The sequence below is a fragment of the Onychomys torridus genome, chromosome 1 (assembly GCF_903995425.1).
Source record: "Onychomys torridus chromosome 1, mOncTor1.1, whole genome shotgun sequence".
NCBI lineage: Eukaryota > Metazoa > Chordata > Mammalia > Rodentia > Cricetidae > Onychomys > Onychomys torridus.
The window spans coordinates 28,750,679-28,770,795 of NC_050443.1; the positions used below are offsets into that span (position 1 = coordinate 28,750,679).

The 20,117-nt window shown below is 43.0% G+C and overlaps 1 protein-coding gene across 1 annotated transcript; it reads left to right on the top strand.

Moving 5' to 3' along the window:
* Positions 1 to 16,550: 16,550 nt before the first annotated feature.
* Positions 16,551 to 16,910, top strand: LOC118582999 (transcription elongation factor SPT4-A-like). Its single transcript, XM_036186266.1, has one exon. The coding sequence runs from the start codon at positions 16,551 to 16,553 to the stop codon at positions 16,908 to 16,910; it is 360 nt and encodes a 119-aa protein (XP_036042159.1).
* The last annotated feature ends 3,207 nt before the right edge of the window (positions 16,911 to 20,117 follow it).

Genomic DNA, 20,117 nt, shown 5'->3' on the forward strand with positions numbered 1-20,117 from the left:
GGAGGTTTCTTTTGGGCCCTGTATAACCTTAGCAAATGACTCAATTTTCTTTCCTGCTTCTTCAATTCTGTCCCAAGCATTCAACGCTGCCATTCAGCATAAAGCCAGGGTGTGGTCATCATATAAAGATTGTATTGGTGAAATTATTAAGGCCACTCCACGTAGTTAAAAGGGAGGTTTATTTTGTGGGGTAACTTACAAATGAAGGGATAGGTTGTAGGGTCTAGCAAAGGTATGGCATACTCTGGCGGTGTTCTCTGGAGAACTCTGCTCAGTCTACTTTCTGCATCCAGCGTCCCCGAACCAAGAGAGCGCGCCCCTCCTCTCTATCTTGGGTCTTCTGCTTCCTCCTCTGCCCCGCCTTGTGGGCGTGACCATTACCGAAGCCTCAGTGGGGGTTGGAACTTCCAGGCCAATGCTGGGATAGCTATCCACTACATCTCCCCCTTTTGTCTAAATAAGAAAGTTCTAACCTAATACAAGACTATATACAAAGAGATGGTTATCAAATATTGTCCAGGAGTAATGAGGGATAATGACCTAGATAAGTTGGAATTACAATAAGTGCAAACAATATCAAGCAAAAAACACATAGTAAAATCCAGGGAAGTCTAGAGCATGGGTAGGTGGCATGTTACAAAGATCATTCCAAAAGGTGTTCTATCCTAAAGAACCTGAGTCTAATACATAATATATTCTATCTAAGATATTATATATGTATATATACTAAGTTGTAACTATAACTGCTAATCTTCAACCTCATCAAAGACCCGAGAATGAATATAATAATACCTGAGAAATGGGAGAAGGATGCAAGCAACTTTCAGGAGTCTTGCAAGAGTAGACAGAGACAGCTGGCAGCCTGGACAGTCACCTAATGTTTTTCATCATCATTGGTGCATTCAAATTGGCTACAGGCCTAGAGTATCTGACAGACCATTTTCAGAAGCAGGAATTCAGAAAGACCATCTTACCCTGTCTTAGCAAAGTATAGTGGTCGCTTTCCTTATGTCCTGCTTGTCCAGAAAGGACAGCATTTGTACTGTCAGTAGTTGAGGCAAGAGCAGTTCTTTGCCCAGTAGGCCATTTTGTGCCAAGAAGACAAACTTCCAAATGGAAATGTCTTAGAAGCCCAACATTCTCTCAGGATCAAATTGGTGCTGCCAGGAGCAATTGTGTCTCATGCCAACAGAATTCTAAGTTATTTAAATGCCATATTCTCTAGGTCCATGAAGTGTTTGAAGATTACCTGTCCATCTGACCTGTGTATTTATAAATCTGGATAACCTAACTAACATAATTATAGAGATGACAAGCATAGGTGACAATAACTCTGTCTTATCTATCTAAACAACCTAAGGACTAAGCTTCCTATAAATAAGGCAAACAGCCTGTAAGCAAATGTACAATAAAAGGACAATGACTTTAAATTGTGACAATACACAAAATATCTTTAACAGAGGTAGGAATGTATAGTGCAATATGCAATATGATAATAATCCTAAATATATATCAGTATACAGAATATCTTAAACAGAAGTAGAACATACATACAGTATGACAGATATAAATTCACATTTGTATCAATATACAAATATTTCAAATAAGAGTAAAAATGTGTGTACAATATAACAAACATAGTTCTGTATTTGTATCAATATACAAATTATCTTAAATAGGAATATAAAAACTTTATATTTGTATCAACATATAAGAATTCATAACAGTGCAAAGGCTGCTATATTACTAAATTTGTTAACTAATGTATATGATAGTCTACCATAATATCTTATACCTATCCATTCCATTTCTTCTTTCCCCCCCTTTTTTTTTGAGACATATTTTCTTTCCTTAAGGAGAGTACTGAGTTTAACAGTTTCTTCCACCCCCAACCCTAGAACCATTATCCATAACCCTGAGAAATATGAAACCTTAGGGATAAGGGTCGTGGTTTTATTAGAATTGCTTCCTGTTGTTTAGGGGGCGATGGTATCTCTGTTGGGTATTGTGAGAAAGCTCAGATAGTTAAATCTCAGTTAGACTAACTGTAGATTCTGCAGCAAGTCTCAGAGTAATGGGTAAGATTGTCTGAAATTCTGGCAAGAAGTGTAGTATGATGATAATTACCATGGCATCATTCTGGACTGTGTAGAGTTGTTGTTGTTGGGGCCCCATCTTCCTTCTGGAGAATTTAGAGATTGTTATTGGAAAAAACTTATTTTTTATCAGAATGGAAGGTTTGGATTTAAAGATGTCATGACATGTAAGAAAGGATTCCAAGAAATCAAGAATGAGTATGGAGAGAATTAGAATCTTGAAGATAATGGTCCCTTATAATTGGTTTTTTTCTGTCTCACACCAGAGGGATCTTCTGATATGGAACTGAAGAATCTCTCAACCTTTTGTTTTATCAATATGCTTGGGTTTAGAGAAGGAGTGAGCCAATTCCATCTCCAAAGCCAGCTTGGTTTATAATTAAATTGGAACCACAACTATTCTAGATTGATAGAGATATAGATGTTAGACAGTGATATCTTACCCTGTGTAGATTGGTACCAATAGATTCTTTCTTTTTGTTGTAAACATCCGGATATCCAAGGCCTTATGATTTATGGAAGATGGGTATTTCTATTATCCTGGAAAGACAAAAACAGAACCCTACCCCAGCCTTTGATTGTTAAATTTTTTTTACAACCTGAAGAGATGTCACATTGGTGGATGATCTTTTACTTCTCATCAAGGGGTTTTTCCTGTTCAAATCGAATTTTTATTAATTTTGTTGGTATCCATAGCTTTTTTTTTCCTGTAGAAACAAAAGCAAAACCCCTTCCCCAACGTAGGACATATCCAGGTTTCCATTCTGAGGTCAACACATCTTTGAAATAAACCAGTTGGTTTAGCTCAGGAGTTTTTTCTGTCGTCCAATGTCTCTCCGCAGCTGTTGTTCCTTTCTCATCAGCATTGAGAAAATTCAAGGTTAATAAAGCACTATGCAATCTATTTCTAGGAGTCATTGTTACCTGTTGCTGTTTATTTAGCATATCCTTTAAAGTTCGATTGGATCTTTTTATGACTGTTGGGCCTGTGGGATTGTGTGGTATACCTGTAACATGCTTTATATTGTAATAAGCAAAGAACTGTCTCATTTTATTGGAGACATATGCTGGGGCATTATCTGTCTTAATTTGTACAGGTATTTTCATGATGGCCATAACTTCTAATAGGTGTGTAATCATAGAATCAGCCTTTTCAGAACTCATAGGAGTTGCCCATTGAAATCCTGAATAGGTGTCAATGGTATGGTGTACATACTTTAATCTTTCAAATTTTATAAAATGAAACACATCTAAGTGTCAAATTTTATTTCTTTGTATACCTTTTGGATTGTTCTCTGCAGGCAATGGAGTTTGGTTATAGAAGGAACAAGTAGGACATTTTTTAACAATATCCTTAGCTTGTTGTCAAGTAATAGAGAAATCCTTCTTTAAACCTTTGTTATTTACATGGTGTTTCTTATGAAATTTTGAGGCTTCTAGCACATTACCTATTAGTAACTGATCAATCTCATCATTACCTTGTGCTAGAGGTCCTGGCAGACCTGTATGGGATCTGATATGTGTTTTATATATATAGGATGTTCCCTTTTTCTGATGATTTCCTGCAATTGTATGAATAATGAAGTTAATTCTGTATTATCAGGAATAAATTCAGCAGTTTCAATGTGTAAAACAACTCTCTCTGCATATTGACAGTCAGTGACTATATTGAGGAGTTCTGTGAAGTCCATCAGTACCATAAGAAAGGCATACAGTTCTGCCTTTTTACAGAGCTGTATGGACTTTGTACCACTTTACTTAAGTCTCCCGATTTGTATCCTGCTTTCCCTGATTTATTTGCATCTGTATAGAATGTGAGGACTCCAGAAATTGGCTTGTGTCGTACAATGTGAGGAAGGACCCATTCAGTCTTCTTTATTAATTCTATTCCCTTGTTTTGGGATAATGGTTGTTAATCTCTCCCAAAAAGTTACTGTAGGCTCTCTGCCAGTAGTCATTATCTTTCCATAGTGATGAAATTTCCTCATTAGTTAAAGGTACTACAATTTCTGCTGGGTCCATTCCTGTCAACTGATGAAGTCTTAATTTACCTTTTTGAATCAAATCAGAGATCTTTTTTATATAAGCTTTTAATTTCTTATTTGGTTTACATGGTAGGAATATCCATTCCAACATAATATCTTCCCTCTGCATCAAAATACCTGTGGGGGAATGTCTGGAGGGGAATATGACAAGAATGCATTTAAGTTCTGGATCCACATGATCCACATGTGTTTCTCGAATTGTCTTTTTTATTAGAGCCAATTTCTTTTTAGCTTCAACTGATAATTTTCTTGGACTATTTAATTCTTTGTCCCCTTCTAGAGTATTAGCCAAATTTTGTAGTCCATTTTTGGGTATTCCCATGATACCCAATAAATTGGAAATGCTTCCTAACAACTTTTGAAAATCATTAAGAGTCTTTAATCAATCTCTCCTCAGTTGTACCTTTTGGGGTCTAATTTTTTGTAACTCTATCTTATATCCTAAGTAATTAATAGAATCTCCTCTTTGTATTTTTTCAGGAGCAATTTGCAGTCCCCAGCGAGGCAAAACTTTTTTTACTTCTTCAAACATACTTTCTAATGTGTCTAACTTTGGATCAGCTAATAGGATATCATCCATATAGTGATAAATTATGGATTGTGGAAACTTTACACGAATTATCTCCAATGGTTTTTGCACAAAGTACTGGCATAAGGTAGGGCTGTTTAACATTCCCTGTGGGAGAACCTTCCATTGATATCTCTTGACTGGCTGAGAATTGTTATAATTAGGAACTGTGAAGGCAAATTTTTCTCTATCATTTTCTTTGTATATCAGCATAATTACCTTCTCCAAGAAGTTGATCTTGGGAGATTTCAATATCTCTAGCCCTATTTCATTGTTCAATGATCTTAGCCTCATCCTTCCACCAGGTCCTCCATTGTAATTAGGGACCAGTCTCTAAGAGGGCTGTAACCAATCTCGCTGTAACCAAATCTCTCCAGTCTTGAGGAATAATTCTAATACAAGTTGACCACGAGTTTAACACCTGCTTCACAAAAGATGCCATATGAGACTACTGCTTTTTTTTTTTTTAATCTCCTCAAATCTAACGTTTGCACAGGAGTCTCATCAACTTGTACCCAGTCTTGGGGATATCTATCATTTGGTAGTTCCTGTAAGGTTACTGGATAGATTAAGGTTGGCTGTTTGAAAGCCTTACGCTGCTTCTCTGTAACCATATAATGCACTGCTGAGATTAGTTCACCTTTAAATTCCTCTGTCTGAGTCTGAATATTTCTATGATCTGTTTTAACAGATTTTTCTAAAATTTTTATATTGGCACTCATATTAGCCAACATTTTTAATGATAAAACAGAGATGATCAAGCAAATAATATTTATAATTGACATTACATAAATCCCATCAACACTAATTATCCTCTCATTTAATTGTTCCATTTTCATACTGTTTAATGTATAGTCTAACTGGAGACCAAACACTTTCCATTGTAACAATGTTTCCCATTTTATAATGTGGGAAAAAAATTTAAATAACTTATCCCTTTAAGAAATCCCAATTGAGGGGTTGGGGGTTTAGCACAGTGGTAGAGTGCTTGCCTAGCAAGCACAAGGCCCTAGGTTCGATCCTTAACTCCAAAAAGAAAAAAAAAAAGAAAAAGAAAAAGAAAAGGAAAAAAAAATCCCAATTGAAAAAAATCCCAGTTGACTCACCAAATCTGCTGCTGACAATGATGATTCAGCAGCCTGAGAAGGGGGCCCAAGGAAAGCCAAAACCCACCAGGAGAGGAAAGAAGTGAAAGAATCAGCCATCTCACAAGAAAAATATGTAAAAAGTTGCTAACTTCTGCAGTTTGGGGGGCCCAAAAGCCTATGGAGTTTGCTGCAAAGAGGCTGCAATAAAAACTTAGCAGGCAGGGTGGGGACTCTGGCTGGATGTAGCTCCTGCCTGAACCACAGGCTTTTTCTTGAATTCATGCCCCAGAAGTTGGACTCCAGATGTTACATAAATTCTTAAATGGTCTTATTGATAAAAACCCAGAACCAGATATTGAGGTAAATGCTGAAAGATCAGAAAGACAAAGGAACAAGGCACTGCCACATCTTACCTCTAGGACTGCTCAGCCTGAAAAAGCTTCAGTTCCTGTTTCCTCATGCCTTTTATACCTTTCTCCACCCAGCCATCACTTCTTTCTTTCTTTCTTTCTTTTTTTTTGGGGGGGGTTGTTTTGGGTTTTGGTTTTGGTTTTTTGGGGGGGTTGTTTTGGGTTTTGAGACAGGGTTTCTCTGTGTAGCTTTGGTGCCTTTCCTGAAACTCATTTTGTAGCCCAGGCCAGACTCGAACTCACAGAGATCTGCCTGCCTCTGTCTCCCGAGTGCTGGGAGTAAAGGTGTGCGTCACACTACCCGGCCATCATTTCTTAGTGCTGGGATTAAAGGCTTGTGTGCTTCCCAAGCAAAGGCATGAGATCTCAAGTGCTGGGATTAAAAGTGTGTGCCACCACTGTCTGGCTCTCTTTCTTTCCTAGAGTCAATCTCATTCCAGGGTGGCTTTGAACTCACAGAGATCCAGACAGATCTCTGCCAACTGAGTGCTAGGATTAAAGGTATGTGCCACCACTGCCTGGCATCTATGTTTAGTCTAGTGACTTGTTCTGTTCTCTGATCTTCAGGAAAATTTTATTAGGGTACAATATATCACCACAATAACCCAGGTATGGTGGCACACACCTGTAATTCCAGCACTTAGGAAGTAGAGGATCAGAAGTTTAAGGTCATCCTCAGCAACATAAAAAGTTAGGGCCAGCCTGGGCTACATGAAACCTTGTGTTAAATTTAAACAACACACACACACACACGCACACACACACACGCACACCACATTTCTTAAGAATTCTTTTTACCTCCAATGTAACTCAATTGTGTTTTAAAGATTCATTTCATTTTTAACTCTGTATGTGTCTGAGTAGGAATCTGTATGTATGAGTGCAGCTATCCATGGAGTCCAGAAGAATGTGTCAGATCCCTTGAAGCTGGAGTTAGTGTGAGCAGGCTTGGCATGGGTGCTGGTGTTCTCTTAACCGCTGAGCCATCTCTCCAGCCCAAGGTTCCCACTCTTTTAAACTCCCAGAATAAGCTACCCCCCCCACCCCGACTCACAGCTTTTCACCAGGGCTCAGGCTGAAACCTTCTTTACATTTCCGTTTCATTTCTTCCCCTTCCTTTTAGACAAGGTCTCAAACTGGCTTCACACTCAAACTAGCCAAGGATGAGCTTGAACTTCTGTTTCTCCTGCCTTAATTCACAGAGTACTGGGGTTATAGGGTGGGCATCGTTTCTGGGGTGCTACCAATGGAATCCAGAGTTTCCTGCACACGAGGCAGGCACTGTACCAACGGAACTACACCCCAGATAATTTATGTTCTGTCTGCTGTGCTTCAGGTCACAGCTCGGCTGTTAGCTCCCTGCCAGGGCTAGTCTCCCAGTTCCATCCTATTTTTCATACTTACCACCGTCCGGAAACACTGTCCAGCTATGGCAGCTCCTAAGAACAAAGGACAAGTTGAACTGACTTTTAATTCAGTTAAATCAAAGCTTGACCTTCTACATTGGGCAAGATCCAGCACATTTGGCTAGTGGCTTCAACTCTGGACAAAACAGACGGTACTCCTGTCACTGAAGACGTTAAACTTTACATTTTTTTTTCTTGGTGTTTTCTCAATATTGTGTGAGGCTTGTCTGTTTTGTCTTGCTTTTTTTTTTTTTTAAAGTTTTTGTTTTTTGAGACAGGGTTTCTCTGTGTAACAGCCCACTTGCTCTGTAAACCAAGCTGAACTCAAAGTCACAAAGATCCGCCTGCCTCTGCTTCATGAGTGCTGGGATCAAAGACATTCACCACCAAGCCCAGCTTTTTTTGTTTTTGTTTTTGTTGTTTGTTTTAGGATTTTCTATTTTATGTATATGGTGCTCTATCTGCATATACACCTGCAGGCCAGAAGAGGGCATCGGATCCCATTATAGATGATTGTGAGCCACCTTGTGGTTGCTGGGAATTGAACTCAGGACCTCTGAAGCGCTGACAATGCTCTTTAACCCTGAGCCACGTCTCCAACCCACTTCTTTTGCTTTTAAGACAGGTTCTCATAGGTAGCACTGGCATGCCTGAAATCTGCTACATAGTCCAGGCTAGCCCAGACTCTCAGAGATCCAACTGTTCTTGCTTCCTGAGTACTGGGATTAAAGGCACCACCATGCACCACCATGGCCAGCTTTTTGTTTTTGTTGTTTATAGTGTTGGGAACTGAACTCAGAGCCTTCCTCGGGCTAAGCGAGTGCTAACCACTGAACTGGATCCCCAACCCAGTAAATGAAAGGGTTTTCTTGTTGTTGCAGTTTTAAGTTTTTGCTTGTTTGCGATGTCTGAAGTTCAAACTGTCCTCAAACTTGCGCTCCTCCTGTCCGAGCCGCTCGAGCGCTGGCATTACATATGGAAGTCATTGTACTGATTTTGTTTTCTCAGAGAGAGCCTCGCTCTATAAGCCAAGCTGGTCTTAAATTCACCATCCTCCTGCCTCTGGCACCCAAATACTGAGACTATAGATGCACCCACCACCGCGGTAGTTTGAATGGGAAACTAACTTCCTTTGTAGGCTCATGAATTTGAACACTGGGTCCCCAGTTGGTGGCACTGTTCGGGGAGGTTTGGAACCCGGGGGAGGTGGAGCCGTGCTGCTGCTGGACGAGGTATAACCCTGAGGAGAGCTCATTCTCTTCTCCCTTTCTCTCTCTTCCTTCACCACTGCCCGCCTCCCACCCACACCCCACCACCATCCCACCCCTTCTTGGGTAAAGACAAAAATATGACCTTTGCTTCCTGCTCCTTCTATGCCGTGCTTTCCCCACTGTGACAGACTCTTCCCTCTGGAACACTGAGGCTGAAGCAAAGCCTCTCTTCCTTAAGTTACTTCTGGTCGTGGAGTTTCATCACAGCCGCAAACAAGCTAAGGAGACCCCGTGCCTATCTTCCCTGGACAGTCGTCCATGGAGAACTACACCTCATCCATCTGCCTTAGGATTGAACCCAACGTCCACTCTCATCACAGACCGTAAGACCAGCTTTCAAGGCTGCTGCCGGGTTGTGAGAACGCCACAGTGTAGCAAGGGCTTTAGGAACTTGGTTGTTGTTGTTGTTGTTTTGGGTTTTGTTTGTTTGGTTTTGGTTTTTTTGTTTTGTTTTGGTTTTTTTCCGAGACAGGGTTTCTCTGTAGTTTTAGAGGCTGTCCTGGACTAGCTCTGTAGACCAGGCTGGCCTCGAACTCACAGAGATCCGCCTGCCTCTGCCTCCCGAGTGCTGGGATTACAGGCGTGCCCCACCACCGCCTGGTGGAACTTTTTTTATCTGAGGGTTTTAGGGGAGAAAAAAATCACAGGCGTACTGATGGTAACTTTTTTTTATTCTCTCTTTTTTTCTCATCTTGGCTTCTCTGTCTATTTTCTCGTGTTGGCTCCAGCTCTCCTTTGTCTCAACAGCTGTCTACATCCAATAGCCTCTTTCATCAGAATACAGGAGTTATAGTTTAAGGTTTCAGAAAACGACAACAAGAAACAGCCAATCCTGTAGCAAACCTTAGCTCTCTAATTTTTGGGGCTGTAATGTTGCAGCTGCAACTTCAAAGAAAGATCCAATTATTGTTATCTATTTAGAGAGGTAGTGAAGCTATTGAGGAGTCTAAGAGAACTAAGGAATTTGTGCATACATCCTATGTTTCTAACTGTAGTAACGTTTTAAATTAACATCTTGTAATTAACAGAAATGCCGAGCTTTCTAGAAATGTTTAAAGAAAGAGAGCTATGTCATAAATGCTTTGGTTGGAGCTCAGGTTTACCTTAAATTTCTTGATATGAGCTCATTATGGCATTCTCCAAAGGCACAGTGACAATAAAAGGTTTTAAAATCTTGAAATATATTTTTTCTATCCTGCATGTAATTTCTGGTTGTCTAAGAACGCCTGCAGCCCTCATTAGGGGCTACAGAGTCAGCAGGTTATTTTATTTATTTATTTTTATAGCCTTGACTAGTCAGAATATATTTTTACAGATTGAAGTCAGGAATGTATGCAAAGACAAAATCATTTGCCAGCTAGCAATATTTGGGCTTTTTTGTATTTATGACCTAGCCAGCTAGCTCCGTATGTCCTTGTGAACTAGACTGCTATTTCTGGGAAAGTATATCTTAAAATCTATTAGCAAGGCATCTGGTCTTAATCTAAAGTTACTTTGAGGCCTTAAATCAGCTGTCTTAGAGCTGGGAAGATGCAACTGCTTTCTCATGTCAGCCTGAGCTCTGAACTTAAACACTTCTCAGGGATTTATAATTCCTGAATTGTCTAGTATTTCTTTGTAATCATATTTATTCATTATACTCTGTGTAAGCTAATATTATAGATATCAAATGAACAATACAGCTTTATGAGGAATCATCTTTTAGACAGTCCACAGAATAAATGCCTACAAGATTGAGATGTCATCATGAGACTACATGTACACATTACATGAGATTGCACCTTACAGTCCAGGTGGCGGGGAGATTCCACAGCTGTTTTGCACTTGTGAAATTACAAGCAGAAGCAAACAGTATTCAGTCTGTGGCCTCAGAAGCCTTGCTTGAACGAGGTTCCTCCATCAGAAGATTATTCATCTGGTATGTTGATACCTGAATATAAATTGCCATCTGCTGTATTATGCCATGGCCCATGACACTTTCTGAAGGGGCCCCACAACACCTGGAAAAGTGGATCCACAGTGCCATGGGAACAGGGGCCCAGACACCCATACATACAGCAGGTGAAACCTCCTTGAAATCTTTATTGCTCTTAGCATTGTTGCTACACTGGAGGCTTCCTCATCACAGGCAGTTGCTGATGTCCAAGGTCAGAAACTCCAAGAATAGACAGAACTCGCTGGGTAAGGTGATGCTTTCAGGAAGATGTCATGCTCTCTGTCTCAAATATTAATGTAATAGAGCTGGCCATCAGAAGGCAGCCCACAAGGATGCTGGAGACGCTGAAGCCCAAAGCCAGCCTGGAGTTCCTCTGTGCTCGCCTCCAGTCCCCATTGTAGTTAGCTTCCCGGGTCTGTGGAGGTGAAGGCCACGCAAGCAAGATAGTTTCCAAGAGGAAAGAAGTGAAGGAAGGGGCCTGGAAAGCCCAGTATCAGGACTGGGGAGGTAAGCAAGAAAAGAGTGGGGGCTCAGTCCCCACGGGAAGAAGTGTTAACCAAGGAGGGGACAGAATGAGAGAGTGGAGCTTAGCAGGACCCAGGAGTTGAAGGAACCAAAAGGGGCCCCCTGGGACATGAAGAGGTACTTGAGGAAGAGGAGGGAGCGGGAGGGGGATGTGATCAGGAGCTGGATGGTATTCACCTTAAGGGAGAACATCAGGGCTGGGATCACCAGCAGGATGCAGAAGCAGAAGGAGGTGATGGAGAGACACAGATAATCCTTCGCTGGGGGAGGCAAGGCAATCAGCATGACTGGGACAGACACGGGGTAATGGTTGTTGGATCCGTTTCCCTGATGGAGCGTGAGATTCCAGGTTCTTGATTTTGGTCCCAGGAGCCATGGATCCCAGCCTAAGGAGGGGATTCTGGGTGAATAGAAGCTGTGCACGGAGGGTAAAGGAGTCAGGAAGGAGCATCCGAGATCCCTAGAAAGGAGAGTCTGAGCCAGGCCCGGTGGTGTAGGCCCGACATCCCAGATGCTCAGACTGGACCACAGAATGTGTTGACCTTGTCTCAAAAGAAAAAGTAAAAAGAGGCTGAAGATTTAGCTCAGTGGTAAAAACATGTGGCCATAACATGCGCATGAGGAGCTGGGGATATGGCTCAGCAGTAGCAGCGAGGGGTGGGGACATGACTCAGCAGCATCAGAACCCCTACCCTAAAATCCACCAATGAGGGGCAAGAGGCATGGCTCAGTGCTATATCTTTGCAAACATCTGGGCCCAAGCCAAATGAGGTACAAGACACTGATGATGCCATCCCAAGCCAGGGATAGGACAACATCTAGAGTCCACCACACCTCCATTGTCCTATGGAATAGACTTGCTGGCCCCATATCCCCTCCCCATGCTTCCTGGAATCCCCTCCCTGTCTCTTTCCTTCTTTTAAATCCTACTTCTTCACACACACACACACACACACACACACACACACACACACTTTGCTCCCACATTGTCCATAACTCATCACAAACCCAAAGTCTGCAGGTCTTCTTCTCTTTACTCTTCAGTTCCTGAGATGGCCTTGGCAATCTGAGTCACTGGGTGTGGCCTCTCTAGTGCCCACTACTTCATAGTGCTTAAATCTGATTGGTTCAATGACTGTAAGGGGCATTATTCAGCCACACCTTTTTCTTCATGCTCTTGTGACTGTTGCTTTGAGTCAAGGAGCCTGAATTACAGTTAATAGCCTTTTCTGTTACCCCCTCACCCCACCCCACCCCACCTCACCCCACTCCCATTTGAACTGATTACCTCAGTGGCCAGTGTAAAGGTCTTACTCCCAAGCTGACAGGAGCCTCTAAGACAGTACTGCTGATCACACCATGGTAATAACATCCTGAGATTTATGGCCAGGCTGGACCTTCAGGGCCTCATAGTGACTCAGGCCAACAAGTCCTTGGCTCTCCAAAATTTCACAGCTCATGGGAAAGAAAAAGGAAACAAACAAAAACACAAGTAAATTATATATATATATATAAAGAGGCTGGAGAGATGGCTCAGAGGTTAAGAGAACTGACTGCTCTTCCAGAGGTCTTGAGTTCAATTCCCAGCAACCACACAGTGGCTCACAACCGTCTATAATGAGATCTGGTACCCTCTTTTGGCCTGCAGGCAGAACACTGTATACATAATAAATAATAATCTTTTTTTAAATGAATTAATAAAATTAACTGTGAGCCAAATACGGTTTGAATTTAAAATGCCACGCTCACATTTTAAACACTTGGTCCCTGGGTTTGCGGCGCTGTTGTGAAGGTCATGGAAGTTTTAGGAGGTAAGACCCAAGCAGGCAGAAGTACGTCTCTAGGGGCGGGCCTCTGAGGTGGTTCCCCAGCTTTACTGGCAGCGGCCATGTGAACAGTGGCTGGTTCCACTGTCATTGATCCTGCAAGCTGTATGGTACTGAACAGCAGTTTCCTCCCAACTAAAAAGATTTCCCCCTGGAGGTAGCCAGGGCTCTTGAGATAAATAGAAACTCGCATGTCTGTGTATAAGGTTGAGATACATTAAAAGATACTTTTGGTAGCGCAAGTTAGAATAGAAAGTGAGTTAGGTACAACCTTTTGGACTCACCAAGATAGGATAGATATGGAGTATTTTCTCTGAATTTGTCAAATGTTAATGGACTGGACATTGTTGATGTATTTATTGCCTGTATATATTGTATATAGTTATTTTCCTACTGTATATAGTTTTTCTTATATTAGTTATAATGGTTTTTTTTTTTTATTTTAGACAAAAAAAAAGGGGGGATGTGGTGATATTTTGTTTGTGCCTGAAGATCAGAGGGCAGAGCTAGCCACTAAAGGCCAGGCAGTGGTGACACATAACTTTAATCCCAGCACTTGGGAGGAGGAAGCAAGAAGATCAGTTCAAGGCCACTCTGGGCTACACAAGATTGATCCTGTCTAAAAGAGAAACAGAGCCAGGAAGTGGCGACACACACCTTTGATCTCAGCATGTGGGATCTCACACCTTTAATCCCAGCACTAGGGAGGTGGAGACAGAAAGTGACGTGGCTGGGCAGAGAGAGGAACATAAGGTGGGAGGAGCCGAGCTTAGCCCTCTTTCAGGCTGAGGAGTTGGTGAGGTAAGAGGTGATGGCTATCTATGGCTTGCTATTTGTCTCTCTGATCTTTCAGCATTTGCCCCTATATCTGACTCCTGGTTTTTATTATTAAGACCAATTAGGGGTTGGGGATTTAGCTCAGTGGTAGAGCACTTGCCTAGCAAGCACAAGGCCCTGGGTTCGGTCCTCAGCTCTGAAAAAAAAAAAAAAAAAAAGACAAAATAACAGAATGATTTTACACACCTTTGGGGTTGGGGATTTAGCTCAGTGGTAGAGTTCTTTCCTAACAAGCAAGGCCCTGGGTTTGGTCCTCAGCTGGGGGGGTGGGGGGGGACCAATTAGAATTTGTTCTAATGTCTGTCTGAGAGAACCAAAACTTGAAGACTCTTGAGGGCTCCTTCCCAGCAGTTCAAGGAGTACACAACTGTAGTAGAATGTCAGCACTTTCTTGCCAAACCAGGGTACCCTGATATGGTCATTGGGAATTGAAACCAAGCGAGGTCGGAGGGTCTCATTAAGACTGATGTTGAGACAAGGTTACTGCAAGCAGTCACAATCTTTACCCCCTTATCAGAAACAGGTTATAATGGCAGTTTCCAGGAAGAATACAATTGTGGTTGCCAGGATACAGTGACATTTGCAAGCCATACAAGGTACACAAGATTAATACCTAAGACTAATTGTTCTGTCAAACTTCTGTATCAGGGCCTTAGCACCAGACCTTAGCACAACTGACTCCATGATGGAAGTGCCATTCAAGTTGTAAATCTCAGTATGTAGACAGCATCACCTGCCAAAAATGCAAAGACCTAATCTGTCAAAGCCCATAGTTCTGGGAAAGTCTCTAAGTGTACTGACCTTGCTTTTTGGCTTCTATAGTTCTGCTTCTGGCTAACAGTTCTTGTCAGCTGAAGTATATCAACCCAGGACATGGTTTTTTGCTATGAGCCACAAGAATGTAGTAGGAATTCAGCTGAATATGGTAAAGCTATACCTGGAGGAACCAGGGGAATTCTTCCAGAGGAACCCAAATCTCAAGGAGTATTTGGTGTTATTTGGCTTTTAATACATCAGCTGTTTCCTGCTATGAATTTCTTGTGTGCTCTCATACCTTCCCAAAGAACTTCTAACCGTATCTCATACACTTCTCTAGCATCCAAAGCCAAAAGGCAGACAGGATAAAGCATTTCAGACGAACCACTGAGTCTCCTGAATTAAGGTAAACACCCTTATGGAGACAGGCGATGACCCATCCTGCAGGCCAGGTTATTGGGTAGGACCCGAGGAGGCACCACCTGAAAGACCAATGGGGGCGAGAGAGGAAGGAGACCAAGTGCATAAAGAAAGACAGAGTCAGTCTGAGTCACATCAAGGTGTCATTTATTGCAAAGGGAAGCAAGCTTATATACTGGTGGATATGAGGGGAAGGGAGGGAGATGAAAAAATTGTTAGAAAAGCGTCAGGATGAGGTCTCTTTGGTCCAGTGCTTAAGCAACCGATCAATCAATTAGAAAAGGGTTAGGGAGAGGTCTCTTTGGTCCAATGCTTGAACAACTCATCAATCAAACATATTCCAGGAAGTTAATCTAAAAATACATTTTGTGGTTTTTTCTGGGAACGATTGTTTTGTAAGTCAGTAACGGGTTGTATTGTAAGTCAAGGGTGTAGTTATGCCAGATCATCCAAGCAAGAAAGGTCAAGGCGCAGCCATCCAATTTTTGGTTCCCAACAAGGCGATGTTAGGGACATAGCTGTTTCTTGTGCAAATGAAACTCAGACCCTCCTTTCTTATACAGCCTTAGTGGTATTTATACTAACATTATAGACTCCTAACATTTACCTAGTCACTTTTAAGAATGTAGTTTGAGCACATAAATTCCCTTTTTCTGATATATTAACTGATTTTAGCTCTTAGTTGTAGAAGAAAGCCTGACAGTCACTGCCTGAGGATAACTCGTGTCTGCCTTTATGACCCTGTAAGAAGTCAAGCCTGGGGACCTTGGCCAGAGCACTGCTGTTGCAGGGGTGTATGACTGTGATCCTCAGAGACTGGGGGACTAGGTTGGAGAACCGGATGGAGAAGCAGAAGGACAAAGGGTAGATGAGGAAGAGCCTGGCGGGGAAGAACTGAGTGGGGAGGAAAGAGCAAGATGGGGCAGAACTAAGATGAAGGAATCGAGACAGCACTTAGAGGGGACAGGAGAAAAGTGTAGAGAGAACCAGGCAAGAGAGGAGCTAAGTGTGAGAGCAGAGAAGAAGCTGTGTGGAGAGAACCGACTCAGAAGAATAAAGTGCATGGACTAAGAATTTTGAGCACATAGATTTGTTAGTGAACCCCTCAGATTTATCAGCCACAGGTAGCGTCTTTTCTGGAGCTCTGGGTGAAGGCTATCAAGGGGCAGAACCCCAATAGCTTTCGTTAGATTTTGTGCTTAAAAGCTCATCCCAAGAAAGGCTCAGTGGTACACCGGGATCCCGAACACCCATTCTAGTTGAAGCCGGCTAATGAAGACTTTCTATTGAAACCGGTGTACGGTGTTTACTTCCTGCGGCTGTGGCGCCTGTGACGGTCTTTCTGTGTTTTATCGTGTGGGCGAGGATGGCCCTGGAGACGGTGCTGGTGCCGAAGGACCTGCGGCACCTGCGGGCTTGTTTGCTGTGTTCGTTAGTCAAGACTATAGACCAGTTTGAATATGATGGGTGTGACAATTGTGAAGCGTACCTACAAATGAAGGGCAACAGAGAGATGGTATATGACTGCACCAGCTCTTCATTTGATGGGATCATTGCAATGATGAGTCCAGAAGACAGCTGGGTCTCCAAGTGGCAGCGAGTCAGTAACTTTAAGCCGGGTGTATATGCTGTGTCAGTCACTGGTCGCCTACCCCAAGGAATTGTCCCGGAGCTGAAAAGTTGGGGAGTGGCCTACAAATCCAGCGACACGGCAATAAAGACCTAGCTAGGTGCAGCCCACGGCGTCTTCTCTCCACTCCGACCTGTGCTGCTTTTCGTGGGGAACAGAACAGGCGGGACCCCCAGTACTCCCTGCCCTCGGCTCAGGACCGGCAGACTCCTGTGGATGCAGCACAAGCAGCCCTTGAGTCATCTCTGACGACTGGTGAGGTGGGAGTGTCTGGGTTGGGGATTCTCCACAGACAGGACTTCGGTTCAAATACCAATAAAAGGAACTTTTGGGATGTACTTAAAGCTGTGGCCCCTGCCTTGCGCTCCTGTCTCTCACAGTGAGGGCTCACCTGCCCTGTGAGCTCTGAGGCAGCTCAGCTGAGGCCTTTCTCTGGTAACCCCTGGGACTGGGAGTCAGGTGTCCTGTCTAGACCTGATGCAGCAGTCTCCTCTGAAGGAGTCCCAAGGCCCCTCAGTGCCTTTGACCCTCAGCCCTGTTCTCACTGGTCTTTCTTCTTCCTCTGCCTCCTTCCCACTCTCCTGCACTTTGCCGACCTCACATCCCACAGTTCTTTACTAGCCTCAGTGGCTGTGGGGTTTTGGTCAGGTTTTTGTGTTTCATGAAAGGCAGGCCCTCCTCTGGCCTAGGTAATGCTACATTGATCAAGATGTGTAGTTTTTATAATAAAAAGTTTACCATATATTCTCAAAAAAAAAAAAAGAAAGAAAAAGAAACCCATGTACAAGTAGTCTTCTCTAGTGGATACCCTCCACCACTTCTAGATGCTTCTCTGACTTCTAGGGAATGCAGAGATACCTGGGTGGTCTGAAGGCTTCACTGACTGGTAGAGTGCCTTGGTTTCTCAGGAACTGAGCACCATGCCGTGCCTTAGGAGCCACAGACTCTATCCTGAAAAACTTATGACTCATGCCTCTCTCCAGGCAGCTAGCTAGACCAGGCCGACTCCATGTTCCCCTGCAGGAGGAGATACTGGTAGCCTTTTTGGTTTGGGACAGCAGAAGAGAGGCTCCCTTTCTGAGATAATTTCTTGGGCTGCTGGGCTGCCTACGAGCTGTGCACAGGATCCCAAGTTGTAGCATTAGTTGGGCATTTCCTTGATGTGCAGCAGCTTTGAGTTACCCCTGCTCCTTGTAAAGAACCCCTCCCTAACACTCCCGTAGGGCAAAGGGACTCTGGCAGGCCCAAACATGGTCGACACAGCTCTAGCAGGCCTTCTGCTTCCCCCATTCCCTCTGCCTTGCTGAAACCATTAGATTATATTCCTAAAGTTAGCTACCAAGGTCTATTCCCTCATTTGGCCACTTCCTCCCCGTAAGCTGATTACCAAGCTCCAGCTATCAAGGTATTGAAGTCCAGAAATCAAAAGCCCCCTTGTGGCTGCCCCTCTGGGCTAAATAAATCTCCTTTGTGCTGAGAACTTGGTCTTGGAGTGTCCTGTGCCAATACTGGTTCTTTCATATTAGAAACTCAATTCAGCTTTACTGTGCCAAAGGTCCCAGACATGCTCTGAAGAGCTGCAGTTTTTATGGTTGGTCTAGATTGGACTCACAACTATGTGAAACTTCAATCCCAGGGGCCCCGATATCATCTTTTGGTATCCACAGGCACTATGTGCATATGGTGCACAGACCTGGAGGCAGGCAAAAACCATATGCATACATACATACATACATACATACATACATACATACATACATACATACATATAAATAGATAAATGAACTGAACAGCATAGGGTGCATGCTGACTTTGCATCCCACTCTCTATTGCCAGAGCCCCTTCCACTTTATCTTGAGAAGAGAGATGCTTGCCATGTACCTGCTCTGAGCATCAGCCCAGTTTCTGTAAGAAACACAAGCAGACAGGAAAATTTAACCCACTAATGACAGATGGACAGGAATAACTCTGTTATCCAATCCTGACAGGACTAGGACTAGGTTCCATTGGTCCTTTCATCAGCCTCTGAGAAAGCCTGAGATGGGTCTGGCTCCCAACACATGAAAGTGTTGTGGGATATTTGATCACACTGTAACTCTGACATTGTGTTAATTAAATAAAATCAACCTTGGGTCAAGAGGCGGAACTAGTTCACAGGAAGTAGTCATAGAATAAGAGGGGGTCAGGAAAATGTATCCAAATGTATCTAATGATTTTCAGCAAGGCAGAGGGAATGGGGGAGCACAAGGCCTGCTAGAGAAACGCACAGGTAATGAACTTTGAGTCTGGCAGCCTTTTTGGTTTGGGACAGCAGAAGAGAAGTTCCCTTTCTGAGACAATGGCTAAGAAGGAAGGTCAGCTGGTTGCTCCTCTCTGAGCTAGCAGGTTTTCACCCCAGTCTCTGATTCCCAAGTCTTTATTGGTAAAATTGTAAGATTGAGATTTAGTTTAAAAACAACATGAAAACCTGTGAGGTCAGATGCCAGCCAGTAAGGCAAAACCATGGTTATCACCTACATTAGAAAAAACTAAGTGGGAGCTGGAGAGACAGTTTAGTTTAGGATTCCCTGAGACCCCCACAGCCAGCAGAGTGAGATCTGTGGGAGTCAAGAAGGCAGTTTGGTTATACGCCTAAGTAGCTGGTGTTGGTTCTAACTTCAGGAGTCTGGCCCAGAGTAGTTTACTGCAGATGTGTTTAAGCACAGCACAATTTGGTGAAAACTTTTCAGGTGATAATAACTCAATCCTGTGTGCACAATAAAGCACACATAAATCTCTCTGAGGAACAAAGTAAGCTAAATAGAGATCAGGCATAACTACACAGAAACTCTGTGGAGTACATGTAACACCAACTATAGGTTCTGTGGATGGACTGAGAACAACAAGATCCTGATAAGGGTCTGGGGAAGATCTGGTCTGGAATCCCACACACACAAAGGCCACCAGGCTAGAATGCACACCCGCTCCCAGACTTCTGGGTAGACAAGTATTGAATGCCTTCCCTTGAAGGGACAACCCTGTGTACCAACATCCAGGCTCCCCTAGTGCTTATCTCTGACCACAAAGACCTCACGCCTCCTACAGCTTAGGTGTTGAGAGCACTGGTTACTCTTGCAGAGGACCTGGGTTTGGTTCCCAGTACCCACACAGTGGCTCACAGCCATCTATAACTAGTTCCAGAGCATCAAACACCCTCTTCTGGCCTCCATAGCACCACATGTATGTGTCACCCAGACATTCATGCAGACAAAAACAAAAAACAAAAACATTCACATAAAATGAAAATAAATGACAGTTTGTCAA

Bases quoted from the DNA above. Each gene is read 5' to 3' on its own strand.
- LOC118582999 (XM_036186266.1), top strand. From the start codon at position 16,551: ATGGCCCTGGAGACGGTGCTGGTGCCGAAGGACCTGCGGCACCTGCGG.